Genomic DNA, 16,377 nt, shown 5'->3' on the forward strand with positions numbered 1-16,377 from the left:
GGTTGCATTGTGCTGCGTTGGGCTGGGCCACCTTGCTGACTGTACCCAGGTTTCCTTGGGAAGGAATATTTGAAATGCACGCAGCGCTGCCACTTATTTAACGGTCAATACGATATATCGTATGTGTGATGTGATACAAATTAAAATGTCCGCCACCTCTATATACAAAATAGCGATAGATAGCAATATCGTTTCCTCACTAACAAATTATTGCTCGTCAGGAGTGACGGTTGGATATTTTAACGTCGAAATTGGGTTCCGAATAGAATGCTATATATAATCAATTTCATCAATCTATTAAATATAATTTTTGGAGGTATGGTAAAGAACATAGCCTTATTTTAAATAAAAGGATGTTACCGCCAAGTCGCTCCAACTAACGAGATCCATCATAGTAGGTATACAAGAAATATTTTCAAATTTTAAAGCAACCAATTTTGACAGGTTAAGGTATTCCTGGAGATAAGAACAACATGAATCAGGATCTAGATATATTTAGAAGAATCTAATTATATTAAAATATATGATTATCTGAGAAAAATGAATTTTAACATTAATTAGAGGTATTCACATACATACTTCGTAAATATGTTGTTGACATGTAGCAAGTGTGTAGTTACGTATATGATTTTCTTCGGTACATTTACGATAATGAGAAGGTATATTTTGGTATATTTTTGAGGGTGAGACGGTATTTTGATCGATGAATCCACGGTCACACTGCTGTATAGTTATAGAGGCGCAATTTTCGAAGTGACTTTTTTATTCGTTGCGCGCCATTCGAAGAGTCAAGTTGTTAATTGTCGCGTCGTGTGTGAAAAGTACTCTGGCTGATCAAACTCGGCTTACATGCATACATACTCAACCAGTTAAGAGGCACGGCACTGAGAGAGACCAAAGAGTCTGAAAACCAGCTTAGAGCGAGCCGACAAGTGTGTCTTGCAAACAGCATCCGCTCTTGCCCGTGCAAGCAAGCGAAACAGCATTACCTGTGTTATTTTGGAGTCGTCTTCTCTTGCTTCTCTCTTCTACGTGGAGCGTAGCTTGGCGAGCGTCTTTTCTTCAGCCAAGAATTCATTCCATTCCCCACGCTCTCAGCTCCGCTCGCGCGTTATTAACAGCTCTCGATAGTGTAGGGTGTGGTGCTGGGCGCTTTTTCACATTTGGCGCACGCGAAACTCAGGAGAATTCATTCAACACAGTTTCACCAATAATATGTGGCGCCCTAAGATGGTAAATAACGTGGGAGGCACGGTAGCTGGATCCCTTCTGCTGGGACTCGCCCTCCTCGCCACGCAGGCAGAGGCGCAGAGGACGCCAACCATTTCGTACATCACACAGGAGCAGATCAAGGACATCGGCGGCACTGTCGAGTTCGACTGCTCCGTTCAGTATGCCAAGGAGTACAACGTACTCTTCCTCAAGACCGACTCGGATCCCGTCTTCCTCTCCACGGGCTCCACGCTCGTCATCAAAGACTCGCGCTTCTCGCTGCGCTACGATCCCAGCTCTTCCACCTACAAGCTGCAAATCAAGGACATCCAGGAGACGGACGCTGGCACCTACACCTGTCAGGTGGTGATCTCCACCGTGCACAAGGTGAGCGCCGAAGTCAAGCTCTCTGTGCGCCGCCCGCCCGTCATCTCCGACAACTCCACGCAATCGATTGTGGCCAGCGAGGGCAGCGAGGTCCAAATGGAGTGCTTTGCCAGCGGTTACCCAACTCCGTCCATCACATGGCGTCGCGAGAACAATGCCATTCTGCCAACGGGTGAGTCTTTCTTCCACAAACTTTTATATTTCGAAATTGCTATTTACCGTTTTCCATGTGGGATGTGGGGCGTTTAACCCATGCATTGTAGTACATGTACAACGTTTGATGGGGGGGCTCTGTTCTGGCGCTCTCCTCTCTTTCCTCTCTCTCTCTGCATGTCTGTCTGTCTGTCCCGCTTTGACCATAGCTGAGAGAGTGTGCTTTTGTGTGTGTGTGTGTGAGTGACCGTGACTCACTCAGGCGTCACCTCTCAAGCTTTGTTTATTTAGTTGTTGCTATTATGCCTTTTGCCTGCTGTCTTCTTTCACCTTCTTTCTGCCCCACAAGCAACCCCAAACAGCCAACCTGTTCGGTGGCTTTATTTCGCAATTGTTTTCGTTGAGGGAGCGGTTCTAGTGGTAGTGCCAGAGGCCCTTGATTTTATTGCTGTGCGGGTGCACGCTGTGAAATTTCATTGGAAATTCCATGCTGCACAAGTGCCAAATGCTTTGTCTCTTCCATTTCTTTGTATTTCTTGTAGAGCCTTTCCCGAAAAGAAGGGAAAAGCTAATAAAATAATTTGGTCCACAGGTAGAATGCACCATTTTTGTACAAGGTTAATCCCGTACAGGTGCTAGCTGCTGTTCTATCTCTCCATCTCTACCTGAACTATGAACCCTGCGTACTCCGAACCATCCCGTAATGGTTTCTTAACAAGATCGCAGCGTCATCGGCAGCGGCAGTGGCAGCAGCAGCGGCAACCAAAAAGCAATTAGTGTAACTAATCCGATAGATACTTAATGCTTAATACCTGGAAAGGAATGGCGGGCACACCCTACTACACTACACTACACTACACAGTACGCTGCTCGTTGGGCGTCGTATCTGAACTGAACTTGTGCAATCTTTAATTGACATTGACTCTGTTCTGGCTTCTATGAGCGGGGATCCAAACCCAATACCATACTTGAGTAGCATGCTCAAAAATGGACCTCGGAAGCTATAAACTGAACCACAATAACGTGGATACGCTTCATGGCAAGTCAGAAATGGCTTAACGTTTTTTTTTCCTGCCGTTCCCATAAATCAAAGGCCCTAGGGTGGGTCCAGGGTACGGGTCTGTGGCTGGGTCTGGGTCTGGGCGTCCAGTGTTTACCAGGAGGTTTCTGCGTGGAGTTTCACACTTTTTCACGCTCTAATTTAAAGAGCTTAAGCAAACAAACCCAGGCTTTGAAATGCGCCAACGAGGCGATCCATGCAGCCATCCGTCCATCCATCCATGCAGGAACCATCCCAGGCACTGCAAGGGTGGAGAGATGAGATGGCAGTGCAGAAGGCGTGCTCTGAAGAGAACTGGAGGAGTTGTTGCCTTTTGTGCTTTATGCAGCATTCCCATTTCCATTTCCATTCCGAGTTTTTGAGGCATTCGACAACTTCAGCACGCGCAATTGCTTCCGCAACTTGAAAACGTACCGTATATACCACGGAACGTTTGATGGTCTCCGGTCCTAGGTCCTGGGCATGGGCATGGGCATGGGCAAAGGTATGGGCTTAAGCAAACATCAGGAGGAACAAACGGCCCGTGCAAATGCTTTTTGCAGTGGAGGGCTGTTTCTTACGTTCATACATATCAGACACGGCCTAGGCTTTGGAGTGGGGTGGGGTGGGGTGGGGTAGGGTGCGGGGGGTGCAGTGCAGCAAAAAATCCAGAGAACCGTGAATGAAAGAAAGAGTAAACAACAAACAATGAGCGAGCCTGAGAGCATGGTTTCTGCCCCTGCCCTGCCCTGCCCCGCCCTCTGTCACACCCCTGGCCAGGACTGGCTCTGCCCCTCCCCAGCCTTCCTTCTGCCGCTACCTTCCGTTCGCCTGGCTACATAATTTTTATTTTGATAGCCGGCGAATACAATCGAAGAATACAAAATATACAAAATATATAAATTACAAGCTAAAAAGGTAACCCAAACAATGGCTCCGGGGGCAAATTTGTGTATGCTTGTGTGTGTGTTGTGTTGTGTTGTGTAAAGTGCAAACAAACAACGACCGCGATGCGATCCGATCCGATCCCCTGTCTAAGCAACCCCTAACCCCCCCCAGGCGAAAAGGGTAGCAGTACCAGAAGCACGGGCCTGCGTCCCGCCCAAGAACCAAAACGGAGGAACCCCTAATCAACCATTTCCGTTCTGCCAGCAGAGCAGTTTTCGGGGTGTTGGGCTGGACTCGAGCGTCGGGAGTCCATGCCAATTTGTGTGTTGCCATGCAAATCAATTGGTTATTCTCCGTTTTTTATTGAACAGCCAAACAGCGCCATGCAAGAGATAGCCCCGAGGGAGAAGAATTGTGTATGAATGAGTAAACAAAGACATGTGCATTGCACTTACACCTGGCCTGGCCTGGCCTGGCCTGGCATTCGTGCTTGCCACAGCAAAATCGTATTTCCATAATAAACCTCACCTTGAGCTACTACTCACGTGAGGAGGGACAGAACGGTCGGCGTTTGTTTTCTGCAAAGAATGCTGAGTTCGGATTTGAATATTTTAGCTGAAACTTCAATCGCAGACAGCTGTCGAAATTTGGGTTATTGTTTGGTTTAGTTTCAGAACAGGAAGTGAAGCATCTCAGAGATACTTATCTCTGATCGAGGCATGGATACGAGATACTGAATGCGGGAGATCCTCGGATCATGGTCAATTAACTATAATTGTGCAATTATGGGTGAGCCAGCGAAAGTGCTGGGATAGCATATTCTCTATGGGTCCACTCTCCCACTCCTATGGATGGTTCTAGGTTAATTCAAGTCTTGGCTAGATCAGCTCTGCTCGCTCCACAGTAGCTCTATGGACACCCCTCCCTCTGCTGCTCTTGATTTACTTTTATGCAAATTGTTGTATGGCAAATTGCGAATTAAACTCAAGTGAGCATTATCAAGTACTCCAATCGCGCCCTTAAATACAAATGCAATTTCACCCACTCTCTCTGCCACTCTCTGGGTGAAACAGCTTCTGAAGGGTGCAAAGCAAATCATAAATTTAATAATATTTACGCTTAAACATTTCGATGCGCAATTGATGCTCCTCTCCAGATCTCAACAGGGCGTGTGCCCAATGGCCAAATTAGTTGCCCGATTTGAGGAGGAGGACCCCTCCCCAGTGCAACCCAGATTCCCATTTAATGAATAATGGAAAAAACATTCTTCAAATGCTCGAGGCAGCAGCTGGGAATGAGTTTGAAAAGTATTTGCAAGTAATTAGGTTTTGCGCACGCAGAATTACGAAGGTACAGGGAGAGGTTGAGGTAGAGGCAGAGGCAGAGGGAGAGGGAGGAGTCCTTTGATGATGGGCATGTTTTTATTGGTCCTTCTGGGGCCGTTTCCTCTTCCTGTTTGCAGCCGCAATTGCATCCTCTTTGTTGCAAAGTCAAAGCAATGCGAAACGAAACGAAACGAGACCAAGAACGAGAACGAGAACGATAAACGCTGATGTGATGATGACGTACTGCCATGGAAAACTTGTTTATAAATGTTGGTTGCTGGGGCAACGACCACCTGGTCAACATGGGGCAACCACTGTCCGCCACCATACACTGCGCAAAATTATAGAATAATTAAGCATACAATTTCTATTTCCGGGCCAAGTTTGTGCTTAGATTTTCACTTTTTTATGGCCTGTCTGATTGCAGATTCCCCTTTTAATGATCAAGTTTTAGAGATCTTTCATCAGCCAGCCAGGGCTTACGACTGACTATACATATGTATTTCTCAGTGCAGTAGGGCAGTGGAGGGGTAGCGTAGCCCTTTATGGTATTAACTCAACCTGAAGTAATAACTTGTTAGTTAATAGCTGAACTGCTCTCGTCCGTCTGTCGTCCCAGTTTCCTTGTGGGACTGACTGAAGCCATTTTGTGCCGCTCCCCGCACACCCCTCACCTACGGAGCTTATCACACCAGAGAAAGAGGAGAGGAGGAAGAGTGAGAGAAATAAGAGAAATAGAATTCATTTCAATTCACGGAGCGCTCTTTGTGCGTCAATTCCTGTATTTATTTAGCACTTTTAGCTGCATGTTTCACCTTCGAACCGACCGACCGACCAACCGACCGGCTTTTTAATCCTTATCACACTCACAAAGGATACACGGCTTTCCTTTCTCTCTCTCTCTCTCTCTCTCTCTCTTTGCAGTCTGCAATCACATTGTTTGCTGTGGTACTTAGTCAATATTTGTTTAGGCACTTGGGCTCACAAGGGATCTACATACGAGGAGTATGCCATACATTGTGTAACCTTCCTTCGCTCGCTTATCCAGTTTTCTTTTTTGGCGTAATTGCTATTTTAATAGTTTTCTTTTCATGCCTTGATTTATGCTTTGTAAGCGGGTGCTACGGTACAGTCAGACCCATCCATTCGAAGAGCAAACATCAATTGAGTTGACGGAGACACAGGAGAGAGTCGAGAGAGTGTGAGTGTGGAGAGAGAGAGAGAGAGAGAGAGAGTGAGTGCTGAGTGTAATCCAATAAATGGCATGCCAGGCCGCATAACTCGGGTTGCTATAATGTACTACTCGAAAGAAGAAAATCACTTTTGAAAAGTCAACAACAGAGTCTGCCTCTTGGGTCGGGCGGTGGACATGGACGGGGCTCTCTCTCTCTCTCTATGGGGTATGGTGGGAGGAAGAGGGGGTGCAACTGGAGGGTGTCTCCATGTCGCTGTGTGCGGTTTCAAGGCGAAGGCAGTGTCTGAGGCGCGCGCGCTACCCACCAAAGTGGGTGCATTCACATGTCTCAAGAGCTTGTTATAGGCTCGATATATGAGTATCTCTGTGTGCATCTGTGTGTGTGTGTGTGTGTGGGTGTGTATGCAGCGGTTACCCCCCACACCAACACAAGGAAAGCCCTTAGCTTATGTGGATGTGGACGTGAATGTGGATGGATGTTCCTTGATGAGTTTGGGTGACAAAACAGGAAGAGGCGACAAATTTGCACAGGCATGCAATTTTCTCCATAAAATATAACCATGACTGTGAGAATGATTATCACCATATGATGATGATGATGATGATGATGATGATGTTTGGGGATGTGGATGGGTAGCAGACTTTGCGGCTTCTTAGACGGCCTCTGCCAGGTGTTGGTGCTGGCGAGAGCGAGGAACGAGAGATGCTGACATACGCTCCCATCATCGTCGTGGGTTTAATCAACTCTGTCCACACTTGACTTCTGGGGCAAGACAAGAACTTTGAAAATTCAGCTGGTGACCTCATGGAAACTGCACTCCGGGAAAGAGATTCATAGCTCTAAGTAATCCCAAGTAGCTTGACATCTAGAAATTAATTTCTTGCGTGGAATGCACACAGAAAAGCTTCTACCCTTCAGAACCGAAGCGTCGGGGTCTCGCTCGACGCCTATTAATGCAATCAAGCTGAAAAGCTGAATTCACAATCAAATCAATCTCCCACACACGGTAAAAATGGAAGGATTTGGTCAATCCCATTATACCAAAAAAAACCGAAACCGAAATGAGAAAAAGTGAAAATCATTTTAGAGGAAAAACATTGTGTGCACTTTTTAATTGGATTTTTGCCAGTCCGTACGCAGAACAGGCAACAGAGCACTGAGAAGGTGGGACCAGCAGTGGGTGTGTGGGTAGAGGGGGTAGAAATGAGAGACATGACCCATCTGTGACTCGCCTAGAGCCATGATGGATTGGATTGGACTGGGACTGGAATGGGTTTGGGTGTAAATATGCTGGGGTTCGTGCCTGGAGTTTGTGAGTGTGTGCAGTGGGCGCGAATAATGCGAAGCGTCATTAAAAGCGCACCCGTTTCGCCACTGGATTATGATGACGATGAGTCACTCGCCGTTCGCAGCTCGCAGCTCGCGTTGCATTAACATTCATAACTTCCACATGACGATGCTCTCGGCTCAGCTCCGCTCAGCTCGGTTCGGGTACGGGTACGGGTTCGGTTCAGGGAACTGTTTGCTCCGAATCTTTTGACATTTCAAGTTTGCAGTCGAAGGTGCTGTCTAGTGCGCTTTCCTTGCCAAATTGCAGGAAATTGAAAAGGAAAAATGAAAATCAAATATGGCTGCGGGCCCAGACAGCAGGCGCACACCCCTCAACGGACACAGCTCTCTCGGCGAAAGGGGAAAGGGAAACGGGGAAAGGGAAAGCGCTTGCATCAATGTTTTTTCCAGCTAGCTGTTGTTTCCGTTGCCGTTGCTACTGTGTTTTTTGGTCGAATTTTTCCCTCACGGGCGTCTGGGCCCTGCCCTGTGATTGGTGCACATACTTTTTTGCATGCCAAATTCGATTTCCATTTCCAGGATGTTTCGGTGGTGGTTTCCTGCTCACAAAATGGCGGGCACGGCGGCAGCCGTCAGCCGGCTTTTAAATAGTTTAAGACCATTAGAAACGGTGGCGGTAATCGAGTAACGTTAACCCCTTCCTTTCCTTTCCTTTCCACAAGTTGTCACAAATTTTCCAAGCGAGCGCGCCCGTCTCATAACGCTGACGCATTTAACCGTTGACGGCCACTGAAAGTCATCCAAGCGCCAAAGACCCAAAGACCCTGGGTCATAGAATGCACCCACACACACACACACACACACACACACAAGCGAACAGCTACAGAACTCCTACCTACACATACATACACCTGCCACAGTGAGGGGCAACCAGACCCTACCAGGTGAACCCTGTCAAGGTTTTCAATGCATTTTCCGTTTCCTCTTGCGCTCGCTTTTCGAGAGTCATCGCTGTGGCGGCACAATGGGGCAGAGTAGCAGTAGCGTTCCCATTCCTGGTTATAACTGGGATCCTGTCAGAAGCAGACCAGACCAGACCAGACCATTGTAGCTCCAGATATCTACCTGCTTGCACTTCGTCCACATCACTTCTCACCTTTGCCTTTGCCTTTGCCTTTGCACTTTGCACAATTTTCCTTCTCCTTGGGCCTTGTTTTCGTTTGCCTTTAACTGACAATTTATCTCTGGCTGTTTGCCAGGGGAGAGGGGATAGACTTGGGATGGGATGGGATGGGGGTAAGGGTGTTGCCAACGTTGTTTTCATTTTGTTTGATGGCAGGCGGAGACAGTCCCAGACAGGTTCTGTTCCCGGCCAGGTCCGGACCAAAACAAATGGTGCCTCCTCTGCCTGCCTGCCTGCCTGCCAGCCTGCTTGGGCTGTCTGATTTTTCATTACTCTGTGCCGACTCTTTGGGCTCTGCACACTCCGGTGTCTTCCTCCGCGGTGTCTCTGTCTTTTCTTTTCATTTCTGTTTCTGTTTTCCTTTCATTAGTTGTCAGAGAGTGCACTCCTCCCCTGGAAGCAAAGCAGCCGCATCATCCTGCCGAGCAAAGTGTTTTTAATTCTCTCATTAGTAACTGAAATTACTCCACACATGCCCAAGATTCTATATGATGGATGATGGTTGGTTGATTGTGGATATGATACTATGTATGCACATATGTATGTGCATATGTATGTATGTATGTGCTGCAGGTTCTATAGATCTGTGTGTTTCCGGTTCTGTTTTGGTTCGCTTTTATTGGGCCCTGATGACATGCGGGCTGCTTGCAGCATCGCTCAGCTCGGGGCTCTCTCATTAGTTTGATTGCACTGAAATTTTCTTCATAATTTGTCAATATTTAATGTTTGCTTTTTGGCAGCAGAACAGAACAGACCAGCCAGAGGCAGAGGTACAGTCCGCATAGGTAGATCTTCGTAGACCAACCCTTGCCTGTCTCTCGTTTGGGTTGTTAGTGATATATGAGTCTGGTTTGTAATTTGAAGCCATTACAATGTTTTTTGATTCATAAATACAGTCCCAAATATCTCTAATTCCCCGCACTACATTGCCCAATCCTGAGGGGTGTTCTGCTTCAATGACTGTCTGCTCTTCTATGCGATCCATTTGAACTCTGGAGAGTGGGGCGCAGACAATGAACCAGATCTGGAGTCAATTCGGAGAGCATTTATATCGGGTTTAATTACAAACAGACTCGGAAATTGTTCAACTTGCAAGAAAATGCCATCTGTGTACTCTCTCTCTCTCTCTCTGTCATTCCTTCTCTCTGTGTGCGATCTCTCTTCTGTCGCATAACTAATTAGCAATTAAATATTTGCCACTCTCTGACACGCCCCAATTATGCGCATGCGCGACCTCTTCTCCACACAACACTAAAGCCCAAGCATATGGAATCATATGGAAGGAGGGGGGAGGGATAGAGAGAAATAACTATAGTTTACATGCTAACGGTAAAACGGTTTACAGGCGACACATTTTTTGGGTAACACAAAGAACTCTGAAATTCTGGAATTCTGGAATTCTGAATTCTGCCTCCACTCCACTGCCTTACCTGACTTGCATATCATTTCGTGCTCCAGCAGACACGCGGGCGTCCATCAAAGCAAATGCTCTGTCCATATAATAATAGACAAAAAATAAATTCAAAAAACCTACAAGCAAACAGTAAAAGAGCAAAACAAACTCAACACTTTACTACGGTTGGACATTTGTCATTTTGAGTGGTTCCTCCCCCGATGAACTCCAAGCCCTGAGCCAGAGCTTGTGCCATTGCAGCTGCGTTTGGGGCTTAGGCTTAGGCTGAGACCTAGACCAAGTCCAAGACCAGATCGGGGCCAGGCCCAGTCACGCTGCTGCACTTAAAGTTTCGCTGCGAGGCAGAAGCAGAAACGGCAACACAAACAGAAACTGGGATAGAGGGATAGAGAAAGAACCTGTTTGGGCCTATTCGAGTACACATGACATGACAGCCCACTGGCAGGCACGGGCACAGGCACAGGCACAGGCACAGTAAACGCTCGTAAATACAAACGCAACAAATTTAATTGGTTTTTTCCAAAGGGAAAAATTAATTTTTACAGCTTGTACTTTGATGTGCATAAATATGATTTGCATTATTTGTGTGGCTTGCATTATTAAGATCATAATAGATCAGTATTAAGTATACACATAGGGGGGGGGGGTAGAGATATTCCATATAATATTCCATTCCAAAAGTATCCATTAGTTGTATCAATTATTCATCTGAAGATGATTATATATACATATACTCGTATTCCACAAGGGTTTTGCCAGAGAAACCTGGAGTTAGATCATCACCCAAGGGTTATTGTATATAATGATCTGATCCCCCAGAAATGTGAAGAAGTAGCTCCATTTCCCTCTCGCATTCGCTCCACTCGTATATTGCTGAAGTGCTGGGCTTTGGCTAGTGTCCAATTGGGGCGACAAATGCTTTCTATTCACGCTGCTCCGTAGTGAATCATTCTCCATTGGACTAATTAAACAAAGCCCTCGCCTGCGTCACTCTCTGGAGTCTTCCATGGATATTTGTAGTATTCGGAGACTTGAGTGAGTAGTGTTTGCCATGTGTGTGCTTTTCTAATATTGAAATGAGTTTCGTTGCGTTGTTTCCTCCAATGCCCGCATCACGATGATGCCCCCTGCCAGCAGAAGAGCATCGTTTGTTCAATTTGCTGCAATTGGTAGGAGGCCGGCCGCCTTAACCCATTGCCATGTCGATTACTATGCAGGAGGGGGGGACAGGCTGTCAATCCAATTTTAATGAAATGTGTTACTTCGATTCCCAGTCGCAATTAATTTGAAATGTTTCAGTCGAGTAGGCACGAGCATGCCTCCCTCCCGCTCAATCCCTTCGGCCCGCATTTGGCATGCAATTCGCTTGCAACATATTTCCAGGGCATTCCAGAGTTTTGGTCAATGCTCTCTCTCACTCTCTCCTGCTGCCTCCTTCCGTGTAGTTTGTGTCAATTGTTTGAGCCTGAATTGTTTTGGCAAATGTTTGAAGAGCAGCCACAGACACATATACTCGTACATCCATACCCTGTGTGTACAACGAGCACTCGTACATCTCTCTGTGTGGTTGAAAGGGGTGGGGTGGAGACTGAGCGACTGCACTGAGAGATCCCTGGGCTCATTGCACTCGTTGCTCTCCCTCTCCCTATCCATCTCCATCTCTCTGCATCTCTCATTGCGCTGAGCCAACTTCCGGTTATGAGCCGAACCAACACTGAGGCTGAGCGCACCTTTCGCACTGCAATTCCTATTCCCCATTCGTATTCCCGTTTACGCTTCAGTTGCTTGTTGCAATGCACCACCACCACTACCACCACCAGCCCCCTCTTGTGCTATCCTTTGGTGCACTTATGACTAAGTGCAGGCGCGCTCTGAGTTTTTCAAAATTAGTTGGCAGCACAAAACGAGCAGAAGTCGAAGCCAAAGCCGAGGCAGAGGCAGAGGCACACCAGCAACAAAATGGTTTACTTGTTAGAGGTCATTAACGTTGCCATTGTTAGTGGAGCGAATGGTGGGAGTGGGGAGAGCGTGGACGACAGTGAAAAGGTCACCCACACAACACACAAAGTGCTAACGGATGTGGCCCGGGCTGGCTCATTAAAATTACATTTTTGACTCTATTTTTTTTGACTGCACAAACACAAAGGGCAGAGGCCCGATCCGCTTAGAGCCGCTTCATTAATACATGCACTAATCGCGTGGCCTGTTCTCACTTGAACGCGCGCACTGAAAGAGATAAATAAATGTTTAAACAAATAAATATATATAATACCTACACTTTACTAATGATCGCATCTCTTTTTTGTCTTTTGTCCATTCCAGATAGTGCCACCTATGTGGGTAATATACTGCGAATCAAGTCGGTGAAGAAGGAGGACCGCGGCACCTACTACTGTGTGGCCGACAACGGTGTCAGCAAGGGAGATCGCCGCAACATTAACGTGGAGGTGGAGTTTTCGCCAGTGATAACCGCGCCGCGGCCCCGTCTCGGCCAGATGCTGCAGTATGACATGGATCTGGAGTGCCACATTGAGGCCTACCCACCGCCGGCCATTGTCTGGACCAAGGATGACATCCAGTTGGCCAACAACCAGCACTACAGCATCTCGCACTTTGCCACCACCGACGAGGTCACCGACTCGACGCTGCGTGTGATCACCATCGAGAAGCGCCAGTACGGAGATTATGTGTGCAAGGCCACCAATCGCTTTGGCGAGGCCGAGGCCCGTGTGAATCTGTTTGAGACCAATATTCCGGTGTGCCCGCCGGCCTGTGGTCGGGCGTCCTATGCCGGAGCCGAGGATGTGGCTGCCTCCTCCTTTGCCCTGGTGGGCATCTTGATGGCGCTGCTCTTCACCAGATAAGCCAATGGTCCCGCACTGACTCTGACTACAAACGCTCCAAGTCCAAAACATCAATCAGCCCTCGAATACATAAATATATACTATACACACATAGCTATATAGTAACCTACATCATATACAGATCCAACCAACAGACGTCGCAAATGAATATCCCCCTCCCCCTCCCCACCACCCAGACTCCAGAAAATGTTTCATTTCGATTCTCTTTCCCTCTGTTCCTGTCTTTGTTTTGTAGTTTCTGTTTCTGTTTCCTTTTCCTTTTCCGTTTCGCCCTGTCCAATCTTCAAACGTCCAATATTATGTCTTAAGTTAAGTACGCTAAGTGAAAGGGCCCACGATAACTAGATCAGAACAGTCGATATAGTTTATTTAGAACCTAAAAGCCGAACCCAGCCGCCACATTCGTCCGTTTTGTTTTCTGATCTGGCTCTGTATATGTTTTAAATATGTATTTTATTCTAAGCAAAAGACAATGACAATGACGACGACGACGACACACATCACAGCATTCCAAGTACACATCTCAGAATTATGGGAGTATTTTATGTTTATTTAATAAATATTAAAGTATTTTCGTTCTGCAAAACATGACACACCACACCCCAAAACAAAACTACAAATTTGCATTGGTATCGCGGCTAAATTCATATCCGAATGAAGGCAACATCGTTGTGTACATCATTAGCTCCTAAGCGCATTTCGAAAGTCTTTTGAACACCGACAAATTGTACGCCCTATTTTTAATGAGGGTGTAGCAAAAAAATCTATTTCGACTTTGTACTAAAATATAAAAACCAAAACAAAACAAAAAAAAATGAATAAAAATATATAAAAGTAACGAGCGTTTTGTATTATATTTCCCTTCAAGGGATAGTACATAACTTAAACATATTATGGCATTTCCATGGGCCAGAATTGCCTGCATTTTTCACAATTTATTGCTTAGTTAGTTGCCCCTCATCGAAGCACCCATGGTGGTCATGCGATAATAGAGATTAAACTCCGACTCGTAGTCGGAAAAGGTGCCGTTGCTGAAGAGTTTTGTGGGAGGCACGTAGCGTTGCAGCGGATTATCGAGAATGAAGCGATAGATGCGGTCAGCCTTCTGCAAATAAATTTTGGACTTCACGGCGATGGCCATTAGGCTGTCCAGCTTTTGTTCGATTTCCTCGTGCTGGCGACGTGCCTTCAGCTTCAAATCGTGCGGATCCACTGTGTAGAGGGAGTAGAGGGAGAGATGGATGGGGTCAGACACGGAAATGAGACAAAATGTCTACTCGGAAGGGTCGAGAATGCGAGCTTACCAATTAACGGCTGCAAACTCAATTTCAAGTCAGACGTGTGTGCGGCAATTGCTGACGCCCACAAAATGCGTTTACGGACTTCCTGCAATGCCCCGAAGGGTGTCAGCAGATGGCCCGGCACCAGTTGAACGGTGGAGGCCAGCTCCTGGGCTTCAACGATGAGCGGATTGGCCGACAGCAAATGGGCGCTACCAAAGAGGAGTTTGAGTTGCATACAAAAATATTGAATATTATGTTGGGGGTAGTATTAACTATCGGACTATCCACTTACCAGGATCGGGGTATGAAGCTTAACTTAACCAGCGGCATTTCGGCGAACGTGTTCAGTTCGAGCAGGTGGCAGGGCACAAATTTGACGGGACCAGATGAGAGAGCAGCTGCCGAGCCCGCTGCACCAGGCACCAGAGTGAAGTTCGCAATGCTGGTGTTGCAATCAAATTCAAGCTTGGTGCTGGAGAACACACTGTCGTTGGCCATGTAGAAGCTCTCCGAGCCCAGCATCGACATGTTGTTGACCTTTAGCTTGGTGCTCATCAGCTGAGACTTGGCTTTCTGGTTCTGGGTGGCTGCATGCATGTCATCGAGCAAGTTCTTCATCATGTTCCTCGAGTAGAGGATCTTCTCTTTTATCTGCGAGAGCTGACCCATGTCCTCTTGTATGCGATGGATGGAGGTGCTTATATCGCTGTATACTTGCTTCACGGAGCCCAGAAGTAGGTCGTGATCTTCCAACTGCTTGCTGCCTGCCTTCAACTCTAGGCGCAACTGCTCAATTTGCTCGCCGAGGTACTCGTTGCGGGCCATATTGAAAGTTCGCATGGTAAACTGCACAAGAAAGTCGCTGATTAGCTCCTCAGTGCTGTCCACGTCGGCACTGGGATTGAAGCTGTTCACCTTCTTCTGCAGTTCGTCAACAAAAGGAGTATACTCCTGGCAGAAGCGAGCTTCCAGCTTGAGCAGCTCCTTATCAGCAGAAAGGTAGTTGGCCGCCAGTCCCAGCATTTCCGCCTTGGTCTGCAGTAGTTTCGCTTCATAGTTGGTCAACAGGGGCTTGGCTTTTGGGGTGTTTCCCTTATTAGCCGTACTTAGTTGCGTTATGTGCTGCAACTGCTCCTCCTTGATCTTCATTATTACATTGAAAAGTGATGCATTCGGCGTTTTAGCAAAGATGCTGCGCATTTCGTTCCACAGCCGCTCCTTGGCCTGGGCCAATTGGTGGGCATTGTTGGTCTCGTCATTGCAGACACCATAGAATTTATCTAGTTCCTTGAGCGCCTGCTCAACCACCCTGGAGGCTTTCTTCTCGCTGGCGTTCTCTGAATTCAATTTGACCGGTGTTGTGGCCAAGATTTGGGCCTTGTTCCTCAGCTCCTGCTCATACGACTTTTTCATAGACTCTAGTTTTAGCTCCAGCATATTGCATTTGGACTCCAGAAGGTCTCTCTTGTTCTTGGCCCGGATAGTTTGTATGTCTGTGGACAAGGTAGGATATTGGAAGAAGCTATTTTGTGTTCTGCGGGTTGCTCACTCTTTGATTTAATGCTGGCGGAAAGTTGTTCATACTCCTGTCTGAACTCCTTCAGAGTTTGCTCTGCCGTCTCCTTCTGCTTCGTCAGCTCCTTCATTTGATGCAGCCTTTGAAGCTGAGGTGGCAGAAGGCTGCGCGATGCTAGGGGCATAAGGGCAAGGCTCTTATGACGCTCCACCTCGGCGATGAGCAGATTGGCCCTTAGCTCCGCCACCTCTTCACGCGGTCGAATACGTCTCTGCAGTTGATCAAAAAGATGGTGGGAGCCCGACTTGAAGATGCTGCGATCGGATATTCAACAATCATTAGTGTCCCAGCGCCTCTGGCTTCGAACTTACTTTCTAAGATCTTCATCGGCTGGTATGACACTGGGCGGGCAGCCGAGACTTGTGGCCCACGCTTTAAAAGCCTCAATTTTATCAGACTGTGCCATTTTAAAAGGAATTATTAGCTGTAATTAAGAAAATTTCTGTAAACGCGCGCCCAATAGAGGTGTCAAACCATCGAGGGCACTATCGATAGTATCGATGTTTTGCTGCTAGCCGCTACTATCAATGGTTTTGAGACTATCATGATAGTATTGAGCTACAGTCG

The 16,377-nt window shown here is 47.0% G+C and overlaps 2 protein-coding genes across 2 annotated transcripts; one reads left to right on the forward strand and one right to left on the reverse strand.

Moving 5' to 3' along the window:
- Positions 1–745: 745 nt before the first annotated feature.
- On the forward strand, positions 746–13,789 carry LOC111075582 (lachesin). Its single transcript, XM_022368944.2, has 2 exons — positions 746–1,771; positions 12,410–13,789. Exons 1-2 carry the CDS (start codon positions 1,216–1,218, stop codon positions 12,949–12,951), a joined length of 1,098 nt encoding a protein of 365 aa, XP_022224636.1. The 5' UTR covers positions 746–1,215; the 3' UTR covers positions 12,952–13,789.
- Positions 13,175–16,317, reverse strand: LOC111075581 (augmin complex subunit dgt5). Its single transcript, XM_022368943.2, has 5 exons — positions 16,122–16,317; positions 15,784–16,064; positions 14,527–15,727; positions 14,256–14,443; positions 13,175–14,163 (listed from the first exon to the last, which is right to left on the reverse strand). Exons 1-5 carry the CDS (start codon positions 16,214–16,216, stop codon positions 13,898–13,900), a joined length of 2,031 nt encoding a protein of 676 aa, XP_022224635.2. The 5' UTR covers positions 16,217–16,317; the 3' UTR covers positions 13,175–13,897.
- Positions 16,318–16,377: the final 60 nt, after the last annotated feature.

Source organism: Drosophila obscura, unplaced genomic scaffold (genome assembly GCF_018151105.1).
Source record: "Drosophila obscura isolate BZ-5 IFL unplaced genomic scaffold, ASM1815110v1 contig_25, whole genome shotgun sequence".
NCBI lineage: Eukaryota > Metazoa > Arthropoda > Insecta > Diptera > Drosophilidae > Drosophila > Drosophila obscura.